General features: G+C 33.7%; 1 protein-coding gene across 1 annotated transcript; it reads right to left on the minus strand.

Annotated features, from left to right (window-relative positions):
- Nucleotides 1–13,559: 13,559 nt before the first annotated feature.
- LOC129004926 (uncharacterized) lies at nt 13,560–26,743 on the minus strand. The gene is made up of 2 exons (XM_054433635.1): nt 26,573–26,743; nt 13,560–14,375 (listed from the first exon to the last, which is right to left on the minus strand). Exons 1-2 carry the CDS (start codon nt 26,616–26,618, stop codon nt 13,768–13,770), a joined length of 654 nt encoding a protein of 217 aa, XP_054289610.1. The 5' UTR covers nt 26,619–26,743; the 3' UTR covers nt 13,560–13,767.
- Between the last annotated feature and the right edge of the window lie 140 nt (nt 26,744–26,883).

Below are 26,883 nucleotides of genomic sequence, written 5' to 3' on the forward strand. Positions count from 1 at the left end.
AAATTCAGCATTTGGATAGAAATGAAATAACATTCGTAGGATTGAATTATTTATACTACCTATGTGTAATGGTTTAATAATTTATACATTCATTTATTTGGTAAGGGAATGACAGTTAACATACATTTGTACATTGTACAGTTTAATATAGGCCTACATTGTAAATACTTTATAATCTAATTTATTTTTTAGAGCATTCTTTAAACTTTTGGGTTTGTTTTAAGGCAATATAATGTGTTTGAACTAACAGCTGGATAGATATAAAAACATTCTATGGAACTAAGAGGTTATTTAATTTAGTCATTGATTATAGGAAATAAGTAATATTGGTAGGGATTAAGAATACAATAGAGATAAGGAAGCCCTTTGCCATATACAAGTCGAGGCTCTGTCCACGACTCTTCAAAGGAAAAGCATATGAAAATTATTTTCCGAGATTTATTCAGAGATAAACAAATGGATGTCATGGATTTTAGTTGTAACAAGGGATCGTGTACTATCTGCTTTGTTTGGTAATTAATGAGAAATTTCAAATATTAAGGTTCAGAGCAAATAATTGTTAAGGTCATAAATACTAAACCTAGATCACAGATGTAACGTTTTCTTCTTAAGTCCTAGAGCAATTTGGTTTCCAAATTTAGATTCTCCGTGAAAGGTTCATAAAAACTCCAATTCTCATTTAACTTTTTCAAAAACTGGCAGCAATCTAGAAAAAAAAGAAAAATAAACGGTATCAGCATTCTGACATATACTTTCTCCCATAAGTTTGTCAACAACCTTTGTAAGCGGTGAGAGTAAATATACAGAAATGGGTTTTGTACAATTTTGTTCAGAGTATAGGACTAGGCCTATAACATACTCAATTTTTATCAAAATCGTTCAGGCCATTTTTGGGAAAATCCAATTTTTCCGTTATTTTATGGGGTTTTTATGGGAAAACAACATAATTTACAATAACTTTTAAACCATAATTTTTATAGAAATGGGATTTGTACCATTTTGTTCAGAATATAAAGGACTATAACATACAAAATTTTTATCAAAATGGTTTGGGCCATTTTGGGGAAAATCCCATTTTTCCGTTATTTTATGGGGTTTTATGGGAAAATCTCCATTAAAAATCAAAATTTCAAAAAAATGAAAAAAACTATCAAAATTGTAAGGACCATAACATACGATGTTAAATCAAAACCAGATTTTTTTCTAAAATCCTATTTTTTGTTATATTATGGGGTTTTATGGGAAAATAACATAATTTACAATAACTTTTGAACCATAATTTTTACAGAAATAGGGTTTGTACCATTTTGTTTAGAATTTAAAGGGCTACAACATACTAAATTTTATCAAAATCGTTCGGGCCATTTTTGAGAAAATCTGATTTTTCCGGTTTTTTATGGGTTTTTATGGGGAAATCCTTAATAAAAATCAAAATTTCAAAAAAATTAAAAAACTCCTGGAGATACCATGGATTAGAACCTACATACCAAATTTCATCGAAATCTAACCACAGGTGTAGTCCCTAACTCTGTACACATCCAGACACACAGACACACACATGCACACACACACACAGACATCACTTCGAAAACCACTTATTTGGGTCCAGGGGGACCCAAAACGAATTTATCCTCTCAAAACTCAAACTCGAAAATTTTGACGAAAACAATACTTTCTCCATATACTATGGTATAGGGGGGGGGGAAAGTATAATTACCCATCAATTTGATAAAAAAGTTGATTTACAGGCCAAATTTCAAAAATTCATGAAAAATATTAATACATTTTTTACATTTCAAACAATTATATATATAGAAAGAGAAAGTTTTAAGCTTTCTAAAATCACTTGGTTTTAATTGTTTTTAAAAAAAATTAAATTTTTACATCCCCTGATCCCAATTACCCCGAGATTTCAATTACCCCTGTACACCCTACACTTTCTGTGCATACTAAACCCCCTATGCTGGACTAAACAATGTTGGAATGGGTTTTATTGTTATTTTTGGAATCTTTGTGAAAAACTGAATGGGAATATTAAGGAAATATTGGGATTGACAACCTTATGAAGTATGTTTTGAGATAAAAATTAAATTATTGTTTATATTTAGTTTTGTAAAAACTTATATGAGTGAAAATTTAAAAACGTACGTTTTCAGGAAAAGCACTTTGCAATTTTTTTTCCCTTTTTTCAAAACTTTTATTATTTTTTTTATTTTATTAACATTTGAAGTTTCATAAAATGTCCATGGTAACGCAATATCTTTGGTAGTTTTTTTTTTAAAGAGCATCTTTAGTGGAAAAACACAAAATCCTGTCACGACCATAACGGGCGTTTAAATAAATATTAAAAATGGTTAATATTATTTTTATAACTATGTTTTGCTATAAACTAATTTACTTTTATGATCATTATACAATAAAAAGGTCCCTGAGCTTTTGGTATATTTGGTCTTTCTACAAAAAAATTAAAAAACTCAAAGAATTGAAAATAAGCCAATAAAATCTTTTTAAGTTTGTATAACTCCGAAAAAACTTACCTGAGACCCGAAAAATCGTTATGTTTGTATAGAGGTGTGCTTCTTTTGTGTATAAAACATTAAAAAATTACGATATTTTAATTTTTGAAATTTTTATGATAGAAATCATAAACGTGACGGTCAGGGACAAGCGGTACGGTCGTGAATTGTCTGGAATAATCTAAATCTTTCTAAACAATCTTAAATTATACTGTTAGTTATAATAAAAATATGTGTTTCAATTGAACTAAACTGTTCAATTTACAATTATATTAAAGTTATTGTCACGACCAAACACACTATAATCCATAAGGCTGGATTGGTCGTGAAAAAACCTGCGATGGTCGTGAAACTTTGGTCGTGAAATTACGTGTTATTTGGCTCTGTTCTGGCGGTAGCCCTGCACATCATGTTCGAGGATACAAAGTGGACTTCTAGGTTAATCTAGCAATTGAAATATCTAATAAACAAAAATTAACACCATGTCTACTTCATCGAATGGCTACGTACGGTCATGGACACACCAAAATTACAAAAAACACAATCTTTCCTTTATTAATCTTGTTATTCCTCCTTTCAACTCGAAACGACCGGCACTACAATCTTGACATACACCCCGAACTAGTCTCTAAAACCAACTGACTCCATCGACGCCAGGCTTGCCACTGTCGTGCTCCAAAGTTGAAAATTTTTCCCAAATGGTTGTGACGCCAAATCGAGGGACAGACTTATTTTGTCATGGTAGTCAGTTTGAAATGACAATAAAATTATAATATGCTCCTTTTATGTAAATTTAATAACCATTGATGACATAAAAATATGGCTTTATATATTTCGGCATGAATAATTAGTCTAAAAACAGCGTGAAAGTTGGAAAATGTACCCTAAGGACACGTCATGGTCGTGAATTTCGAGACTTTAAAAATACGAAAAAAATACCTAGAACCTATTTAAAACCAAATAAATGTGTGTAACATGTTGCCCCCGTCCCAAAAAATATTAAAACACATAATAATAAACTACAAATCCAGTATCTACGAAGTAAAAGGCCAGGGACATGAAAACGTACGTTTTTAAATTTTCACTCATATATCGTTTACGGAGTTAGTTCTATGACATTTAAATTATATATAAATACTTCAAATAGAATTATCTTTAAAATTATAAGATACAACACTTTAAATGCTGCCAAATTCTTGACCAGAACCCCAAAATTTATTAAACTAAAGTTTACCAATTTTTCTTGGGGTTAAACCCATGCTGATGAAAAATTACTCAGCCAAATCATCTAAAAAAAATCATCACCATCCTAGTAATCCTTAGTTTTAATTATCTACCGCTAAAAAATAACAGTTGGTACACACAATTCAAAACCTTAACTTAAAAAAATCTTTTCAAAATACCCTCCATTTTCCCTTATACACAGTCCGGTTGTGAAGTTCCTTCTCACTGTCCTCTGGAGATGAGTAGACCAAGCTCTTCATATATTGCCACAAAAAAAGTCCAGTGGACTAAGGTCCGGCAACCTGGCGGGCCAACGCATTACACCATTACGACCTATCCAAGTTGTGTAATTAGCATTGAGCCATCTCACACATCATTTGAAAAGTGAAGAGGGGCTCCATTATGTAAAAAAATAATTCCCCTTCTATCTATTACTGCTTCCAGAAGCATTCTAGGCCTAGTACATGGGGCCATTCAAACTTCCCTCAAAGATGTGTGGTCCTATGAATTTATCTCCAATTATTCCTGCCCAAACATGAATACTGAATTGAAGTTGGAAGGACGATTCTCTCCTTGCTCTTGGATTTTCTGGAGCCCAAACTTGCTACATATCATGAGTATTGAACATAGTGAACGATATTCATTTAATTTTTACAAATATTTCCTTAATATTCTAATTTGGGTTTTCACAAGGATCCCAAAGATTACAGTAAAACCCATACCAACATTGTTTTCAATGCAGCAATTGTCATATTTTTAAGGAAACACATATTATTTTACAATAAATGCAATTTCAGCCGTTGCGTGTTTTTCAACAGTAAATCTATATAAAATCCAATGTATGCTTGTCTGTTTGTTTGTCCTTTATGCGTTACCAAACCGACCATCCGATCATGATGCAAATTTGGGATGTTGTTATATACACCCCAGGGAAGGTTTGTGTGAATTTTGGTGCAGATCTGTCAAAAAGGCTCCGCCCCAGTGGCTCTGGAGTTTCCCATGTTAATCTTATGAGTACTTATATTTAAATGGAATTAAAGAATCTTAACAGCTGGTTCAACCATATACAAAAAGAATGAAATATAGACTGCCGTGCTGCGGTTGCCATGGTTACCATAGGTTCCGGCGCACACCGCTGTAGTTTACGTAGCGCGTACGCCGTAACTACCGTGGTGCTCCAAGCGGTGTGCGCCAGAACCTATGGTAACCGCAGCACAGCTGACGGTCTATAGGTATTTAATTCTTTTTGTCTATGGTTCAACTAAACAATTTGATTCTGTGATGTTCAATAGCATTAAAAAGTTAATAAGTTTACCAACAGGGTACAGCACTATTATTATTTTTTTTTATGACAACAACTAATCTGCAACCATAAGGTGAGTGAGCGTAGCAAACGAACTTCAACTAGAGGCGAGTTAGCGTAGCGAACAAGCTGAACCTAAAGGCAAGAGAGCGCAGCAAACGAGCTCCAACCTAAAGGTGAGTAAGCGTAACAAACAAACTTCAACCAGGATGTGATTGAGCGATGCGAACAAGCTCATCTTGAAAATGAACGAACATTTGACATAAAACCACATTAGGACAGGGCGACGTTGTCGGGCCAGCTAGTCTTGAATAATTGTAGATTGAAAAATCAAAGGAATAGTAAGTTTTTATACATCATTTCAATGGTTATTAGCTAAAGAAATTTTTAATGATATTTGACACTCTTTACAGTCCAGTTCAGCACAGAAAATCATTTCAATGGTTATTTAAACTAAAGAAATTTTTAATGATATTTGACACTCTTTACAGTCCAGTTCAGCACAGAAAATATCGAGTAAAGTAAAAGTTATTGAAATAAAAAAAATCACAAATTTAAACTTTGAGTAAGAAATTATACATATACTTTATCCCAATGAATGTGTACCATTTTTATTAGAAATTTAATGAGGAATCTGGAAATGGCAATGGATTGTATAAAATAGTATATATTTCATCACTAGGGCCTAAAGAGACTCTTTCTAACCCAAGGGTGGAAAATGTGCGAGGGTTAAAGTAACTTTTTACCCATGTGATGAACTATATTTTTCTTCATCTTGCATTATTAATTAACAAAGCTAGAAAACAAAATTATGTTTATGTAAAGATAGCCTCTCAAAACGACTTCTAGCTTGCTTTTAATTTTGATAAGCAGCTGTTTAGTATTTCAATCATTTTGTCTATTACAATTGTTACAGTGTATAATAATATTGACATACCATGGCATCGATATGTCGAGCGATCAACAACAATAGAAACCTTACCTTATAAATCAATCGATAAATAATTTTGATCGATACGATTGCCACAATCGAAGTTTACAACGGCTGATTTTTACTCCCTAGAGACTAAAAATGATTTTAAAATGCTTATTTGGATCCACAACGCATGCATTAAAAACGGCTGTTTTAGCTGCAGTATGACAAAATACCCCCGCCGCAGCAAACCTGCAGACTAAGCGAATTTCCATTAGCCTGATAGGATTTCACATTAAAATGCCTCCTTAAAAATATCATATTTATTCCCTATTTAAATAGAATTAGTTTAACGAGTACTTAGGTTTGCTGCAACAAGGAGGGTAAAAAGGTGTTTTTTTATGTTAATAGTTTAGTAAGAAATGAATGTATTTTCCAAATTCGATCAAAATATGTTCATAAACAAGTAAACTACAACAGTTGACTTATTCTCCATAAGAATAACATAGGGATTTTAAATTGACAATTTTTTGGAATTTTCTCTGTAACTATTAGGCGCACAATAACGCTTCAATATACTAAATTATTTGTTTTTTTAAGCTCTTCAAAATGGTTTGGAAATAAAGTGTCAAATTTTGTGTTTTTAGGGTCAAAAATGGGAAAAACCTATTTTTACCCCATAAAACCCCCCATAAACCCCCGTTCCCATAGTCCGATCATGCTGGTTCGCGAACTCGTTCGAATAAATGTAGGTTTACACGTTTGTACCAAATTTCATCAAAATCGGATCATTTTTGCTTGAGTTATCGTGCTGACGGACACACATATATATATATATATATATATAAATATATAAATATATATATATATATATATATATGAATTTGAACGGATGGTGTTTTTGGCCTCTAGGGACCTCATAATGAAAAAATAAATCGGTCCCGGGTCCAGGTCTTACCATGAGTACTACGGTAATAGCTTATTCCCTATATGGGAAATTCGCTAAAACTAATTTTTCCTACAGTCACCCGACAAAGTTGGCTTCCTTGTACTGTTTATAGTACAGAAAGCTGCTAATTGCTGCATATTTATACTTTGCCGTACGGTTTATACTTTGTCGTACGGTTTATACTTTGCCGCACATCAGGATTCCAACAAAACAACACAAAACAGCTTGGTTCTATTATGCACGTAATCCGTGTACGCTTGGAAATAGGTTGGCAACACTTAAAGATAATAATACTATGAGCAGCTGATTGACTATTATAACTACATTTAACCTGTCATTTCGTGTTTATAGTTTCGGTATTTCTGAACTTTTCTTTTAAACGTTTTTAAAACATTCCTACGATCTTAATAAACAAGAAAATACATTTAAAGCATTTTTTTTAGGCGCGGAAACCACTTCAAATTACAAAAACATACGGAACTATATTCTCAAAACGCGGAGCACATTTCTTGCTGAGGAAAAATAGCGGAGTGATACGGACCGGGTACTACATTCTCTAGGGCACCTATTTGTGTTGCCAGCTGAACCTAAAAACGTGTAGTGTGGTGTTTGAAAGACTAATTATTTATATGCTTTATAGTGACTGTAGGAAAAATATAATGTGTAACACGAGTGCAAAAGGCCTTTGCTGCACTCGAGATCATTCCGCACTCGCCTGCAGCTCGATCGTAAACATTGTTCTCGTGTGCAGCAAAGTGCCACTTTGCCCACTAGTTATACAAATAACTATTTAGAGCACTTATGGTCATTTCATCTAAGCAAATACAAATGTTTTGGAAAAAATCTTAATTTGCCTTTTAATAAGGCATAAACCATAACCTACCTGTGAGGGTATGGAAACCTACATTGGTGCCATTTTGTCGATGAGTGAAAATTTAAAAACGTTCCTTTTTTATGTCCCTGGCCTTTTACTTCGTAGATACTGGATTTGTAGTTTATTATTATGAGTTTTAATATTTTTTGGGACGGGGGCAACATGTTACACACATTTATTTGGTTTTAAATAGGTTCTAGGTATTTTTGTCGCATTTTTAAAGTCTCGAAATTCACGACCATGACGTGTCCCTAGGGTACATTTTCCAACTTTCACGCTGTTTTTAGACTAATTATTCATGCCGAAATATATAAAGCCATAAACCTATTTGTATGTCATCAATAATTATTAAACTTACAAAAAAGGAGCATATTATAATTTTATTGTCATTGCAAACTGACTACCATGACAAAATAAGTCTGTCCCTCGATTTGGCGTCACGACCATTTGGGAAAAATTTGCAACTTTGGAGCACGACAGTGGCAAGGTTGGCGTCGATTGCGTCAGTTCGTTTTAGAGACTAGTTCGGGGTGTACGTCAAGTTTGTTGTGCCGGTCGTTTTGTGTTGAAAGAAGTAGTTACAAGATTAATAAAGGTAAGTTTGTGTTTTTTTGTAATTTTGGTGTGTCCATGACCGTACGTAGTCATTTGATGAAGTAGACGTGGTTTTAATTTTTGTTGATATGATATTTCAATTGCTACATTAACCTAGAAGTCCACTTTGTATCCTCGAACATGAGGTGCAGGGCTACCGCCAGAACAGAGCCAAATAACACGTAATGTCACGTCCGAAGATTCACGACCATCGCGGGTTTTTTCACGACCAATCCAGCCTTATGGATTATATACTGTATTTGGTCGTGACAATAACTTAAATATCATTGTAAATTGAACAGTTTAGTTCAATTGAAACACATATTTTTATTATAACTAACAGTATAATTGAAGGATTGTTTAGAAAGATTTAGATTATTCCAGACAATTCACGACCATACCGCTTGTCCCTGACCATCACGTTGACGATTTCTATCATAAAAATGTAAAAAACTAAAATATCAACATATTTCAATGATTTATACACAAAAGAAGCACACCTCTATAAAAACATAAAGATTTTTCAGGTCTCAGGTAAGTGTTTTCGGAGTTATACAAACTTAAAAGATTTTATTGGCTTTTTTTCTTCTTTTTTATTTTTTTATATTTTTTTTGAAAGATTAAATATACCAAAAGCTTAGTGAGCTGCTTATTGTATAATGGCCATAAAAGTAAATTCATTTATAGCAAAACATAGTTATAAAAATAATATTAACTATTTTTAATATTCAGTTTTATGCCTGTGATGGTCGTGACAAAATTTTGTGTTTTTCCATCAAAGATGCTCTATTTATAAAAAATCACCAAAGATATTGCGTTACCATGGACATTTTATGAAACTTCAAATGTCAATAAAATAAAAAAAATAAAAAAAGTTTCAAAAAACGGAAAAAAAATTTAAAAGTGCTCTTCCTGAAAACGTACGTTTTTAAATTTTCACTCCAATACTACTTAATAGTTTAACACATGAAATTTGTTAACACTAACTGCGTTCCACTCTGTATATATATTTAAGAGGCTTACCCAACTCAAAATACTAAATCAGACGTAAGCTTTTTTTTACCTTATATGTTGATGACTAAACATAAACATTGGAGTAAAAAAATTTCTGCTTTATTTAAAAGTCATCTTTCAAACTACTAAAACTTTTTTCATACGTTTTTATTACACTTTTTTTATACTGTTAATATTGTTGAATGAAATGGCGACCATACATAGTAGGTATTTTAAGCCAAGTATGAATGGAGATGAGTGTAGGATGAGTGGTTATACATGTATATATATATATATATATATATATATTTTACCTATATATATTTTGTTTATTTTTTGGTCTTATTACCCCGGCTTCCCCTAATGAAAGTTGTTTTTTTTTTTACTTATAACAGATATAAAATACAATTTAAACTAGAGAACCTGGCGCACAAAATCGTGCGCAATTTAGACAAAGGAGAAGAAGGATTTGTATTGATTTTTTTTTTTGGCATTTTCTCTTTTCTTAGTTTTATTGCTAAGGCTGGTGATGGTAAAAGGCCTAATTGAGTTCACAGTTTACCTGCCGTTTTTGCAGTTTATTTTGTGAAAGTCAGTAAAAGATTCTCTATTGATTAATAGATTATAACCTAGGCCTAAATGATAAACCAAACCCTCTCGTTCCCACCACCACCCCTGGCTGATGTCTGGGACTTATTTGGCGTGAAAACTCTTCTTTGCATACCGTACTCAAATGTTTACTTTAAAATCTTTCAGTCCTAACATCCTTGCCCTAAAACTTACATCCGTAAAGCATTGCTAGCTTTGTACAACGTCATCAAAAAATGCTTCCCAGTCATGCTTCTATTTTCTCTGGCATGTCCTGATAATTTCATGAAGACTCCTTTCATTTTTTTATACATTTCCTCCACATGTTTTTAAAATTTATATTTTTACCATCCTTAATCAAGCCGGCGACTTATCAAGATCCTGTTTAACACAATAATGGTGTTTTCCAGAATCTTTGGGACCCACCCTTCCTAACTTCTGATGTAACAAAATATTCTTTTTGGAGGTGAAAAACATGTTTGTAACTATTGTCGGGGCCACGTAAGTTTGCAGTTGGTGGCAGCCAATCACAAGACAAGGCTAGTGCTTCGTTGCCACATTGCCCATTGACAACACTTATTAAAACACTAAGCAATATTTTCAAATCAGCTGGTATTATTAGATTTGGCAACACCACATGGTTCTCATTGGTTCATTCAAAACCATATGGTAAATAGGCTCCTCCCTCAACTGCAAACTTATGTGGTCCTGACAATAATATCAATAACTTCATATTATTATTCTAGTAGGCCTACATTTATTCTATCATAAATACAGAAGAATGAATATGCCATCTCTTACAATAGATAGCCTACAATTACATATGCTATCTAAAAAATATATCAACTTCACTATCAAACCCTGAGAAAAGCAGTATATGTTTATACGCCGATGATACTAACCTAAAAATCTCAGATAAAACAATAGAACAAATATAAATTTTGTCTTTCCTAGAATTAGGAAATATTGTTCAATTTTTCAAAAATCATAATTTACAGCTAAATGTTGAAAAAACAAATTATATATCATTTAAAACAGCTCAGTCAAAAACCACAGCAGAACCAGTTGTTATGATTGATTCCGAACCGATTGAACAAATTCTTAGCACAAAATTTCTCGGTTTATGTGCCTTGAGAAAAATGGCAGATTGATGTAGTCAATCAACACTCAAACTAATATACCATTCCTATATACATTCCCATATATCATTTGGCATCTGTCTTTATGGCTCCACCAAACAAGTAAATCTTGATAAAATTCAAAAATTACAAAAAAAAGCAATTTGGATCATTAAAAATCTTCATTAAGAAGTATCCTGTAGAGAGCATTTCAAAAATCTTCAAATTATTACAGTTTATGGACAATATATTTTTGATACAATTATGATTTACAAAACTTTGAATTCAAGTAAGCTATTAATAAACCATCCAACTCACCCATACAATACCAGAAATAAATCGGAAATCATACCCACTCATCATAGATTGCAACTCTATACAAAAAAACCATCATATGCAGGAGCAAAGTTTTTTAGAACGTTACCTAAAGAAATAAAAAAAGAAAATAATGTTAATAAATTTAAAATTAAGTTAAAAAATTATATTACATCAAATCCTATTTATTCAATTGAGGAGTATAACCAGTTGTAAATATGTATTATACGCTATAAGCCCTGTTAGCTATAAGGAAATGACACTATTCCGCTGTATGATTACTCATGTACACATTATGAATAAAGATTGATTTGATTTGATACATAAAATATATTGTTCCTAGAATATTGATATTCTTCACTCATTAAATATAACCTTTTATTTAGTTTCAGTAAAACAAAGATCTTAAAAATTATACGTGTAACTGCTGTACTGTCAGTTCACTTTAAAATTCACTGAACCCTAATAAAGTGTTTTGCAGTGAAAAACAAAAAAAAGAAAACAGTGTACATTTTTATCTCCTCAAAATCTTTGTCATGTTTCCATTAATTTCAATTTGAGTATAACCAGCTGTTTCAAATATTAGTGTAAATTTCAAAGTATTCATCTGTTCAAATTTAAACAAACATTTTCTCCATAAGGATAACATGGGAACTTTAAAGGCCACTGGGGCAGAGCCCTGATAGAATTTAGAAGATTTTTTGATAGATGGCAAATCTACGTGCCACACCCTATCCAACGACACCTCAAACTTGGTGATCGGATGCATAGCAGCTTTAAAACAATTATGACAAAAATATGCCTAGCGTATCTATATATATAAAAGGCAAAGCCCTCACTGACTGACTCACTCACTCATCACTAATTTTCCCACTTCCCATTTACCTAGGAGGCTGAAATTTGGTACACTGATTATTTAGGCATTAAATAGATAAACTAAGTTGTTTTTATTCTGATCGGACCCTCTGGCTTCACCCCAGTGGCTCTGGAGTTTCCCATGTTAACCTTATGAGTACTCATATTTAAATGGAATTAATGAATCCAGATTTAGGCAAACAGATGTTTGCTGTTTCAATTAAACAAGTTGGTTCTGTTCTATGATATGCAATAGCATTAAAGTTACAAGGATTACCAACAGGGTGCAGCGCTATTATTTTTTTAAATTTATGACAACAGCCAATTTGCAACCAAAAGGTGAGTGAGCGTAGCGAACGAACTTCAACCAGGACGTGATTGAGCCATGCGAACGAGCTCACTTATGAAGTAAAAAGGGGCAAAGCCCGCGGGTACAGCTAGTTAAATATATAGATGTCACCTATTAAAAAGGTTTAAATACCTGCTATCAAGCCATCATCAGGCGGTACAAGGACTTCTTCTTTCTTCATATGAAGAGCGTCATATTTAACACGTAAAAATAAATAAACATTTACACTCGACACAAAACACGTTACGGACACAAAACATTTACTGATCAGTTACGACAACAGACGACGCTAACTGATCAGTAAATGTTTCGTGTCCGTAACGTGTTTTGTGTCGTGTGTAAATGTTTATTTATTTTTACGTGTTAAATATGACACTCTTCATATGGAGAAAGAAGAAGTCCTTGTACCGCCTGATGATGACTCCACATAGGAGTCGAAACTAGTTGCAACTGCAATTAAATTGGATTGCTTGATAGCAGGTATTTAAACCTTTTTAATATTATTTGGCAATCCGGAGGCTACATCCACAATTAAATGTCACCTTGTTTTATGTATGTTTGTTCAATTGTTCATGTTTAAAGTTACCAGTGAAGTTGCCATTCAACAACAAAAATCTTTATTTATGAACATTTTTCAATTAAACTCTTTGAGTTAAAGAAAAATCATACTAGTCTGTTAGTCTCAATTGTAATAGGAGGGTCAAATATTGTATTGTACAGTAATTAATAAAGTTGGGTTTTGTAAGCGAGTGCTGAGTTTCATTCCTGAGCTATGTCACCCAAAGTAACAGTGGGTATTCCAAGAGGAATACGTACCGTTACACAATGTCCTACTACTTCCCAACAACAATATTTTTAGGTAATCTTACATCATAGCTACAGGTCAGACTTGTTAAAATGTGAATTAATATGCACTGTAGCCTACTGTTTCAAATCAAATCCCAAAAGGAAGATAAATGCATACAAAATTTGATATTGTTATTTTATTGCAAAGGTAAATACACAGTCAGAATGCTTAAGCAAATATAAAAGTTAAAAATACGATATTAAAGGTGTACAAAAATCAGTCTTTTAAATAATGTGTAAATTTTACCATCTTTAAGTAGGCTTAAAGGAGATTCCCACTTTCGGCGTACCAGTAAAATTAAAAGTCAGCTCATTAGTATGTTACCTACATCACTTCGTACCATCATCAGACATCCAAGCAACCTCTTCATCAAGAGATTGTAATTTCAATTTAACATCTTCAACTGATACTTTCAAACATTTGGATTGCTTTTTTCCTCTTCTTAATCTTTTCACTTTTAATTTTCTGTGTCTTTGTTTAGTTTTATTTACAAAATCATCAAATGACAAGTACCGTTTCAACCTAGTTTTTCCCATCAACGATAATGATCCATTTTTTCGAGTAAACACTGGATTTTCAAAAATTGTTTCCAAAGTACCATTTTTTGGCAGTGTAGGGGTTGCCCTTTTTTTTGCATTTGATGAAAACTTATCACAATGAGTTGATTGTAACTTCCTCTGAGGGCGCAAACTATATCTTCTATTGGTTTTTTTATCATTGCTTTCAATAAATGTTGCCTCATCTTGAAAATTACTTGCACTTAGTTCTAGAAGTTCCATTTCTTCTTCCATTTCTTTTAGCTCTTCTGATAACTCGTCTTCAATTTCTTTAAGTTCGTTCACCTCTGACAACTTATTTTTTCCTGATGCTGCATTTTTACTATTCATTTGTAAACTATCAACTTCCTCTTTTACATCTGGTAGGCCTTCTCCTTTATCTGGAAACACAATACGGAGTTAGATCACCTTAATAAAAGAGAGATCTTATTTACAATACAGTATAGTTCTTATTCTTTGCCTAGAAGCTGGAAGATGTGGTATAGCCAAAACCATTACAAAGATTATAGCCTACTGAAAATTGTTTAATTTCTGAGCAGATGAACAATTTTATGTATGGATTTAATTTTGACAATGCACCTATTCTAAATGTTATGGCATACCTATATGGAATGTTTTGTGCAAATAAAGTATGTCAATGTCTAATCAGTAGTAACTAGATGTTTCCAGTTAATAATATTAACTACATTTCAATGTCATTTTAATAATTTAAATACAATTTTACATTGTCACCACAAAATAAATCAAAAGTCAATACTTAATACTGTAAAGGTTTTAACAGAGTACACAATACTGCCCGACAGGACAGTTAACATTTACATCTTACTTTTGATATGTTAAAGGTGAAAATTTTTCCATACAGTAGACTTCCTCTTATCCGTACTCCTCGGGACCGAGGCCAGTCCAGATAACGGGTTTTCCGGTTAAACCGACGTCCCCAAAAACTCTTTAAAACGGACTGTTTACTGTGATATTTGACTTAAATTTAGGAGAGCATTGTATTTAGACACGTTGTCACTGGTCTCAAATCTTTCCCACGAAAACAGTTGTTTCAGTACTGCCCACTTCCTGCCGATCTAGTCCGGTTAAACCAATGTGCTGATAAAAATTGTCCGGTTAAACAGATGTCATTTCCACCGGGTGTAGTCCGGTTAATCCGATGTCCGGTTAAAAGGTATCTGGATAAGAGAGAGTCTACTGTACGACGTTTTTTCGCAAACACTATAATAACGTCTTTAACCAGAAGACCTTGGTTTCGTTGTTCTTTCACCATTATTTTTAGTTAATCACAAGCGCAGTACGTACAATGCCGTTTCAAAATGGCAGCACTTTAAAATATTTTATGCCAAATTTCACAAAAACCGTTTACTTAACAAAAAAATTGCAAGAGACAAAAAATTTAGTAAATTTTATGTAGTTTTCAATGATACCTTATTTGTTAAGAACGGATATATAATAACAAAGAAATGCCTTCTTTTCCAAATGCATGACCACTTTTCTCCATTTAAACAATGCTAATACTCCTATTACGATGTTTAGCATTGTTTAAATGGAGAAAAGTGGTCATGCATTTGGAAAAGAAGGCATTTCTTTGTTACTATTTATCCGTTCTTAACAAATAAGGTATCATTAAAAACTACATGAAATTTACAAAATTTTTGGTTACTTGCAACTTTTTCGTTAAGTTAATGGTTTTTGTGAAATTTTGCATCAAATATTTTAAATTGCTGCCATTTTGAAACAGTTAATGATTTTTTAGTATAATTTTAAACAAAGATAAGTCTTAATACGATAAACAGTTTTGCAAAATCTCAACGCTGTATTCCAAACTGTTTAGGAGTTATTAATATTTTTGTAAAAAACACATAAATACCGACAGTTGGTAAACTAGGCACCACAGACCCATGTTCCTATGGCGAAATGTGTTTGTCTTGACCTAAGCAATAACGCTATATACATGTGTCCAGAGAGTTACGGGACACCCTGTATATGCATATGATAGCTAACATTGGCCACACAATCTGGTAATGCATTTAGCAAAAATGATTTAAAGGCAAAATTATTTGGCAATATGCTTCTGTTTCTAGATTACTAATTTGGTGTTTTATGGTTAGGTAAGATTTCAGAGGGGAGGGCAAATTTGTCCAAAACTTCCGGTTTTCTACTAGATAAAATATGGTCACCATTTTTATTTTTAGAAGTTTCTGTGGTCTATAACGCAATGCATAATACAAACTAATTTAGGTGTTAAGTTATCTGAGTGTGTAGGTAAAGTAGGACATAAAAGAAGTATTGTTTTTGTCAAAATTAGTGATTTGTTGGTTTTCAAAGTGATGTCTAGTGTGTGTGTGGATGTGTAGGCCTACAGACCTCTAGGCAAATTTTAATTTTCCAAAATAAATCATTTGCACAAAGATAGGCTAAGTTACTTATACTCAATAGGCCTAACTACCTCGTAAGCTAGTAAGGTTTTAAGCTTCTGATTCTTCAGATGACGGTTACACAGTTGTCCCGGAGATAAGTTAGGCCAAGTTAATGTTTTGCAATTGATAAAACATTTCCTGTCCACATTTCTGACAATTCGCCACATTTCTAGGCCTACCTTTGTCATTTTCATTTATAATTCGCACAATATCGAGACTCAACATGCATGAATTACACGACAGTCACTCCTCTGACGTCGTTCTTGGTGAGGACAATGCACAAGGTGAACGTAGTTCACATCACTGAGCCACTGTTCCATCATCATTCCTCCCTATCTGGGAGGTACTTTAAGGGGATATGGCAGGGAAATAATGAATTTTTTTAAGAAAGTGATTTTTAGCGAATTTCCCATATAGGGAATAAGCTATTACAGTAGAACTCATGGTAAGACCTGGACGCGGGACCGATTTTTTTTTTCATTTTGAGGTCCCTAGAGGCCAAAAACACCATCCGTTCAAATTCATATATATATATATTTATATATATATATATATGTGTCCGTTAGCGCAATAACTCGAGCAAAAATGATCAGATTTTGATGAAATTTGGTACAAACGTGTAAACCTACGTTTATTCTAACGAGTTCGCGATCTAGCATAATCGGACCATGGGAACAGGGGTTTATGGGGGGTTTTATGGGGTAAAAATGTGTTTTTCCCATTTTTTAACCTAAAAACAAAAAATTTTTCAATTTCTTTCAAAACCGTTTTGTAGAGCTTAAAAAAAGAAATAATTTAGTATATTGAAGCGCTTGTATGCCTAACGGTCACGGAGAAAATTCAAAAATAGTTTAATTTAAAATTCTCATGTTTTCTGATGGAGAAAATAAAAATTGTTGTAGTTTACTTGTTTATGGATATATATTGATAAAATTTGGCAAATTTATTTATTTCATCCCATACTATTCACGTATGGTCAAAAAACATTTTTTACCTTCCCCGTAGCAGCAAACCTAAGCACTCGTTAAATCTAATGTTATTTAAATAGGGAATAAATATGTCTTATTTATGGAAATATTTGAGTAAAAAAGTAATCAGACAAGTTGAAATTCGCTTAGTCTGCAGGTATGCTGCGGCGGGGGTATTTAAATTTGTCTATTATTTATTGAGCGAAGCTCTTATACGCCGTCTCTTATGCGTTTCGTAATACGCAAACTCCTCCTAGACGGCTTAATCAATCGTTTTCAAATTTTGCATTTTGATAAAGACCATAGGCCTATCGGTGAGTGCCAACATCTATATGGCGTTAAAAAAGTCTCTCAGGAATCCGCCCCAATGGGTCTCTATGTTTCAATGTAATCCTTATGGAAGCAGTATTTGACACATAAAAAAAGTCATATGATCAGCTGTTGACTTTTGAATGCAGTAGATAAAGAAATAGCTGTTAGCATTATTCCTCAGATATTAAAACAGAAACGGTATGGATCATAAATATAATCAAATGACGACATTAGCTTGAGATAGTCCTGAGCTTGAGGTCCGTGACGTAGGAAGTGGTGAGGGAAGTAGTAAAGGTGAGCAGTCTGGAGTGTGGAAACTGTTTATGACGATTAGATTTAGGTATCTGCATTCCTAAAATTCTATGGGAAGGGAGAAAAACGGTTCCGCGACGTAGGAAGTGGTGAAGGAAGTAGTCAAGGCGAGCTGTCCGGAGTGTGGGAACTGTTTATGGCGATTATATTAAGGTATCTGCAATCCTAAAATGCTATTGGAAGGGAATAAAACAGGTCCGCGACGTAGAAAGTGGTGAAGGAAGTAGTAAAGGTGAGCTGTTCGGGGTATGGGATCTGTTTATGACCATTAGATTAAGGTATTTGCAATCCTATGATGCTATAGCACTGGTGGGAAACAGGTCCGTGACGTAGGAAGTGGTGAAGGAAGTAGTAAAGGCAAGCAGTCCGGACTGTGGGAACTGTTGATGACGATTAGATTAAGGTATCTGCAATCCTAAAATGCTATGGAACGGGAGGGAAACAGGTAAAGGCGAGCTGTCCGGAGTGTGGAAACTGTTTATGACGATTAGATTAAGTTATCTGCAATCCTAAAATGCTACGGAAAGGGAGAGAAACAGGTCCGTGACGTAGGAAGTGGTAAAGGAAGTAGTAAAGGCGAGCTGTCCGGAGTGTGGGAACTGTTTATGACGATTAGATTAAGGTATCTGCAATCCTAAAATGCTATGAGAAGGGAAGGAAACAGGCCCCTCGACGTAAGAAGTGGTGAAGGAAGTAGTAAAGGCTAGCAGTGCAGAGTGGGGGAACCGTTTGGGCAGTTAGATAAATGTATCTAATACTTAAATGCTATGAGAAGGGAACTGTACGGAGTGTAGGAACTGTTTATGACGATTAGATTAAGGTATCTACAATCTTAAAATTCTATGGAAACAGATAGAAACAGGTCCGCGACGTAAGAAGAGGCGAAGGAAGTAGTAAGGTGAGCAGTGTGGAGTGTGGGAACTGGAAACCGTTTGTAGCAGTTAGATTAATGTACCTGCAATGCTGAAATGCTATGAGAAGGGATGGAACATGTCCACGACATAGAAAATTGTGAAAGAAGTAGTAAAGGCTAGCAGTGCGGAGTGTGGTCGATGTTTGTGGCAATTAGATTAACATATCTAAAATACTAAAATGCTATGGAATGTGATGAAAACAGGTACAGGATGGCTTAGGAAATAGTAAAGTATGAGCATAGTGTGAGAACTGTCTGAGGCAGTTAGATTAATGTATCTTCAATCCTAAAATGCTATGAGAAGGGAAGGAAACAGGCCCCTCGACGTAAGAAGTGGCGAAGGAAGTAGTAAAGGCTAGCAGTGCAGAGTGGGGGAACCGTTTGGGCAGTTAGATAAATGTATCTAATACTTAAATGCTATGAGAAGGGAATTGTACGGAGTGTAGGAACTGTTTATGACGATTAGATTAAGGTATCTACAATCTTAAAATTCTATGGAAACAGATAGAAACAGGTCCGCGACGTAAGAAGAGGTGAAGGAAGTAGTAAGGTGAGCAGTGTGGAGTGTGGGAACTGGAAACCGTTTGTAGCAGTTAGATTAATGTACCTGCAATGCTGAAATGCTATGAGAAGGGATGGAAACATGTCCACGACATAGAAAATGGTGAAAGAAGTAGTAAAGGCTAGCAGTGCGGAGTGTGGTCGATGTTTGTGGCAATTAGATTAACATATCTAAAATACTAAAATGCTATGGAATGTGATGAAAACAGGTACAGGATGGCTTAGGAAATAGTAAAGTATGAGCATAGTGTGAGAACCGTCTGAGGCAGTTAGATTAATGTATCTTCAATCCTAAAATGATATGAGAAGGGAAGGAAACAGGCCCCTCGACGTAAGAAGTGGCGAAGGAAGTAGTAAAGGCTAGCAGTGCAGAGTGGGGGAACCGTTTGGGCAGTTAGATAAATGTATCTAATACGTAAATGCTGAGAAGGGAAGGAAACAGGTATATGACGTAGGAAATGGCGAAGGAAGTAGTAAGGCTTGCAGTGCAGAGTGTGGGAGGGAGTCGATACATATTTTGATACATGCAATCGTTTACAATAGAAATTTACAACTGAGTTGACAACAGCTGACTTTTACTCCATAGACGTTGAAAACAATTTTTACTCCCTAAAGAGTAAAAATGCTACTTTTACTGCTACATACGACTGTTTTTACTGCAGTATTACAAAAACAATATAATATGAACCCTTGATGACTCCGCTCAATTTTGTGGATGCTTCTGCGAACGCCACCTAGTTATTTATAATGCTAAAAATAAGAAAAATTGGTCAAAAATAAAAAAATTGGTCAAAAATAAAAAAATATGTTTTTTTGTGCTTAGGCTATATTATGAATAATACAGATAATATTTTTAAAAAATCCGATCATTGACTTAATTTAGTAATAATAATAATAATAATTATTATTATTATTAATATTAATAATATAATAATTATTAAGTAATAATTAGGCTACATAATAATATAATAATAATAAAATGCTTGCATAAACAAAAAGTTGATACATAACTCAATAATAAGTATCACCATGGTTACACTGCCAAGTGTACCAAGTGCCAAATGTTGTGCCAAGTGTTTTAGCGTGTGATTCCCCCTAATCAGTTTTTTAACGTTTTTAACTGGCCTACTAAATTTGATATATCTTCAAAACGGTTTATGCTACATGATTCAAATTTTGACCAAGTGTTTAGAATATTATTATCTAAATAATTAGGTAGAATTGTAAATGTATGTCTATTCTAAAGTGAAAAAAGATTTTTTTATTTCCACAGAAAACCAATTTATTTTTTTGTAAATTACAAAATGGCCCATGAAAAGTAATAAATCAAGTTATATTTCTACCTAAATATTTAGAGGGCATTATTCCCTGCAAACTGGTGGTTTAATGATTAAAATCCAATAAGTTAATTAGAACTGAAGTTATATCAAATTCAGTTAATTACCTAAAAAAAGAACAAAAAAAATATTAAGGGTGTACTTAACGAAAAAATTTACTTTTAACTATGTTAATACTGATTTTTATGCCTATAAAACACATGGTAGCCTATAAGATTGAAAGACCTAGTGATAATCTTAAGGAAGTTAGCATTTTCACTGCCATATCCCCTTAACACAAGCCTTTTAGTACCTATATATATATATAATACGCTAAGCCGATTTTTGTTAACAGAACTCCTCCCTCATTTTTGGACCGATTTTGATGATTTAAGTGTAAAAAATAATGCCCTGATCTGTAGTTTTGCAACGTGTTTTTCGTTTTATGATATCTTTATTAGTTTGGTCAGGATCTTCCACCAAAGTTGGGTTTTCTCCCATAAGATTAACATGGGGGAATCTAAATATTTAATTGTAAACTTTGCCTCCACTAATTTGAGAGAACGGCGGGGCGTAGAAACTTGGTAGAGGAGTCCAAAGAAAGGTCTTGGTCTGTAGATGAGTTATCAAAAGAAAAACAAAGTAAATTCTCTTAGGGCTCTGCCCCAGAAGCCTTTAAAGATCCCTCCACAGATTTGTTTACATTTTGGCCATGTGGATAATACTTTTTAATAAAACAGCTGTTAATTTTAAACAACACACATTTATTGGGAGCATAGGGAGTTACTGAATTGTCCAAAAGAAGTATTATGTTATTTTCTGATTTTAAAATTGATTTTCTTCTATACCATGTCATGTGTTGCAATATAAGGTTCCATTACGAAATCAGTGGAAAATCCTTTTATCACAATAACAATTATTTCTTATTGAACTATATTATATCTATTTTACGGGTTGGTGTCTGCCTTTGTCATACCTTTCCCCTATGTTTTATCATATTACTCTAGACAGATCATCATAGGGTCATTGGCATAAGATTATTGTCATACATGCTTTCAATCATTGTAAAAATTTTCGATTGTGTAATACAGTATAAAATAATACAAGTGCAGAAGGGAACGGTGCCCATTTGAGCTGTGTCCATATTTTGTTAAATTAATAGTGGTCTACAGCAACTGGATAAAACATTTTACAATATTTATGTAGAAATATGTGCATGATTTAGAAAGTCATTAAGCTGGAATACTGCAATATACTGCACACTTTTCAGAGAGGTTAGGCCTACTTCAATGTATTCTTTTAGCTTAGTGAAAACGTAATATAGATATGTATACAAATAAGAACTTGAACTCTTAGAGAGCCTTTGAATGTTATTAGACTAAGGAAAAGGGTTGTGCATGTTTACTAGCGCTACTCAGCAAAAAAACCATTTAATTTATCTCTTAAATATATATTTTAAAGGGCACTGAGCAGCCATCTAAAAAAAAATCTATTTAACTTCCTCATATAGTTACAAAATGCTCAAACTCGCATTGTGACATTTATAATTCGGCTTATATTTCTCTAACGGAAAATTCATCCTGCAGAATAATTTTATTGTGCTCTTATAACATTGTGTCTAATAACATCTTCGTGTCTAATAACATCCAAGCACAGAAACCTTGCCTAAAATGGTACCTATCTTGACAAACGTATTTACAGTGGCCTATATTACGGACCGTGGCCCACTGGGTTGGTAACATTATTGAAAATAACACGACATTTTGGCTGTAAAAATGGCCCAATGAGTAAATACTATTTAAGCAGCAACTGTCATGACAGAAAGGTCATAGCCTATTCCTTCTAAACTAGATCACATCATCCTTTATAAGATACGTTGATTAACAATGCATGTAGACGTCAATATTTACGTGACAGCCAACTTACATTATTTTTGCTTTTTGGGAATGCCTCATTGCTATGTCATTTGCATTATTTGTTGCCAATGAAGCCGCAAGACCATATAAATGAGGAGTACCCTAACAGTTCAAGAATAAAAGCCAACTTCACTTCAAGTATATTCCACTACACCTAACATTCCGTAGAGAGATTATATTGACAACTTTATGTAATTGATGAAGGCTGAGTCAACTAACTGACATCCCCCATGTCTAGAAATTCCAGCTTTAACACTAACCCTACAACAAATTTCTCAAAACTGTGCTAGAGGGTTATTCATTGGCACAGAAGTACGATATGAACTGACGCGACGTAACGGAGGAAAAATCAAACTTACACTGTAAACGTATATACCTCCCTTTGAAGTTAGAACGTGTCTTCCCAATAAACAGATTTTTTTTTCAAATAAAATCATAGATTTATCTGCATTACACTGATGAAATCTTGAAAGTGTTTAACTTCAAAAGATCCACCAATACGATTTTAATACTATTTAAAGGTTCTTGCAAAGGAACCAGATAACATACTATCTCCGATGACGTACGATATGGGAATTTTTTTATTCATTCAATAATCAACCATATTTGGTAACTAACGCAATTAATATCATTGTTTTTACACTTATTACTCTTTAAACAATGCTAAATGATCAAAATATGTATAATTTCACTCAATTTATCGCAGTTAGACGAATTAGGGTAATCCTTGAAAGTAACTGTCGATTTCAACGGGTTTCACCTAGTAATATATAAGTAAAGCCTAATATTTTTAGTAAAAAAGATAACTAAACCTAAATAAGATATTTTAAAAGAAAATAACTACTTAAGTTATAACTTTTTTCTGTTGTAATTTTAAGAAAAATAAGTGGCAAATATTTACTGTATTTACATTGGGATATGATGTAATTTTTATATGTCTACTTGCAGTAGGTATTTTTAACGCTGAATCCAAAAATGCAATCAGTTATTGTCGGAGAGATTCCTAAGTGGCCGTAAAACGAAGGTTAGGATTACTAATCTAAGGATAATTGAGCGGTACTGAAGGTAATGGTAATATGGCGTGTTCTGGACGGGTCCGTACTGAGTGAGGAGTGAGGACTGAGTGAGAAGAGCAAACAACTGTTTATGCGGAATGAAATCAAATCAATTCGTTTTGAAACCAAATAAGTTAATCAGTTCTTATTTAGGCATGTGAGGAAGCACAGAAAACGGACTACTATAACTCAGAATGCCAACCGCATCGTAAAAAGCATTAAGCGTTTTGAGAGAGCTTTGCATGTCAATCCGTAGGCAGCGCCACCAGCGTTGCCATGCACTCAGCATAGCAACGCTGGTGGCGCTGCCTACGGATTGACAGGCAAAGCTCTCTCAAAACGCTTAATGCTTTTTACCATGCGGTTGGCATTCTGGGTTATAGTAGTACGTTTTCTGTGGAGGAAGGTAGGTCGGGTTTTATGCGGATTGGTGACTGTATTAAGTGTTTTGAAGTGAGGTTAGATTAGGAAGGTAAAGGTTAGGTTATAATGAACCGACTCATTAATTTATGCAACTTCCAGACTGTTTTTGCACAATTAAATAGTGGGTGAACACAATGAAATAACGATAGGGCCTATCAAAAATGAGCAAGCATTTTAACCTTTAACTTACCTAATCTAACCTCACTTCAAAGGACTTAACTTAATATAGTCACGAATCCGCATAAAGTCCGACCTATATTCCTCACATGCCTTTTCTGACATAAAATGCGATTTAAAAATTAAAAGGTTGGGTTGGGTTAGGTTAGATTAGATTAGATTACCAGTATGTAATATAATTTATTAGTTGCTGATACATTAAATTATGCACTGTGGTATGTTTTCTCTTTTAGACACAATGGGATTATGCACTACGGCACGTTCATTAACAGACGTTGAGGCATTTATTAGTCAATGGTTGAGGATTGGAATGAGAACGATGATCATGTCGGCAGTGGCCTAGCTTCTATAACTGTTATTTTACGTGAATAAATTCTATTTTGTTTTATAATTTAAGTTCATGTGATTAGTTTAGCCTATGTATCGTAGTTGATTTATTGTATTTTCTAAACAGCACCAAAGTCCATTTTCTTTTAAAAATCTATTTATTGCATATTGTAACTCTGATTTTGCTCTCATGGCGTCGTGTGTGGTTTTGTCTGTTTAGTATTGAATGTAAACAACTGAGAGCTGTTTCCACTCCACAAACCTTCCACCCCTTTTAGTGTTAGTCGCCACTAGAACTTGGACTCATCCATACCACAGATATTATAATAAATCAACAATACCCCCGCCGCAGCAAATCTGCAGACTAAGCGACTTTCAACTTGTCTGATTACATTTTTACTCAAATATTTCCATAAATAAGACATATTTATTCCCTATTTAAATAACATTAGATTTAACAAGTGCTTAGGTTTGCTGCTACGGGGAAGGTAAAAAGTGTTTTTTGACCATACATGAATAGTATGGGAGAAAATAAATAAATTTGCCAAATTTTATCAATGTCTATCCATAAACAAGTAAACTACAACAATTTTTATTTTATCCATAAGAATAACATGGGAATTTTAAATTTACAATTTTTTGGAATTTTCTCCGTAACCATTAGGCGCATTATAACGGTTCAATATACTAAATTATTTGTTTTTTTAAGCTCTACAAAATAGTTTAGAAAGAAATTGCAAAATTTTATGTTTTTTGGGTCAAAAATGGGAAAAACCCATTTTTACTCCATAAAAGCCCCCATAAACACCCGATCCCATGGTCCGATCATGCTGGTTCGCGAACTCGTTCGAATAAACGTAGGTTTACACGTTTGTACCAAATTTCATCAAAATCGGATAATTTTTGCTTGAGTTATCGCGCTAACGGACACATATATATATAGCCTATATATGAATTTGAACGGATGGTGTTTTTGGCCTCTAGGGACCTCAAAATGAAAAAAAATCGGTCCCGCGTCCAGGTCTTACCATGAGTACTACGGTAATAGCTTATTCCCTATATGGGAAATTCGCTAAAACTTAAGCTTAATATTAATTATTTAACTGTACGGCCACTTAGGAATCTCTCCGACCAAAACTGATTGCATTTTTGGATTCAGCGTAAAAAATAGGCCTACTGTAAGTAGACATATCAAAATTACATCATATCCCAGTGTAAGTAGGGTAAATATTTACCAAATAAGTTTTAAGTTAGGCCTACTATTAGAAAAACCAAAGATGTTGTTTACCTTAGTTAGAAATTAATGAATGGGGGAGGGACATTTTGTAGTTTCTAAATGGAACAGCCATGGCTATTAAAGTTGGTTAAATCCATATCCGCTAGATTGCCACTTAACTTAGGCCAAAAGTTTAGTTCTAACTTACCTATCCGTCAAACATGGCAAATAGCCTAAGTGAAACATAAAATCTAAATTAGTACAAAAACAGTGAAAAATTAGATTTTCCTTTAAGAGCGACAGGAAAAAAGGTTAGTGGTTATTTAGCTTTGATGTAAGTTAATTCTGCACAACCTCATAAAATTGTCCAGGTAAAATCTCTCATGTTAATATAGAAATCAAGCTCTTAAGTTATACATGGTTATACCCTACTAAAAAAAACATACAAATTAAAAATTAAGCCTAATTCTTGAGAACTGAGTATTTTATTTCAAATACAAATCTTACCAATACCAGTCTTAGGGGATGCTTTTTTAGAAGTTACCCAATAAGTTTAGCCTTGTAACATTTAATTTAAATGTCCTACTTTGAGGTTAGGTGAAAAAATAATTCCTTGCACACTTAAAATTTTGATACAATAAAGTTAATGATTACTTACTTTCAAATAAAATATTAGCAGTGTCATTTGAGAAACTAAATGACATGATTGAAATGAGTTTTTATTATCAACTAACTAAGCCTAGGCCTAGTACGCTATCATCATTCATCATCGATGGGTTACACTTGGCTAGGCTGCGTGGTAGACTAGCGTCTAGACTGCCAGTGCAAGTCCGAGGATCGGACTGATCGGAGGATCGTGGATCAGATCAGTAGATCACCCCCCACCACCGCACCATGTCGTACGCTTCCGAATCATACCGGCCGGCGCATCAGCATAGCTTATCTAACTGTTCGCGGAAAATTGTTATC

Source organism: Macrosteles quadrilineatus, unplaced genomic scaffold, assembly GCF_028750875.1.
Source record: "Macrosteles quadrilineatus isolate MER2022 unplaced genomic scaffold, UCM_ALF_1.0 Scaffold_13__1_contigs__length_4303367, whole genome shotgun sequence".
In the NCBI taxonomy this organism is placed as follows: domain Eukaryota; kingdom Metazoa; phylum Arthropoda; class Insecta; order Hemiptera; family Cicadellidae; genus Macrosteles; species Macrosteles quadrilineatus.

What these genes read in the sequence shown, in the direction of transcription:
- LOC129004926 (XM_054433635.1), bottom strand. Translation starts at nt 26,618, where the DNA reads ATGTCATTTAGTTTCTCAAATGACACTGCTAATATTTTATTTGAAA. An exon ending in TGCTAATATTTTATTTGAAA is followed by an intron (nt 14,376 to 26,572) that starts GTAAGTAATCAT and finishes TTGTGTTTCCAG; the next exon opens with ATAAAGGAGAAGGCCTACCA.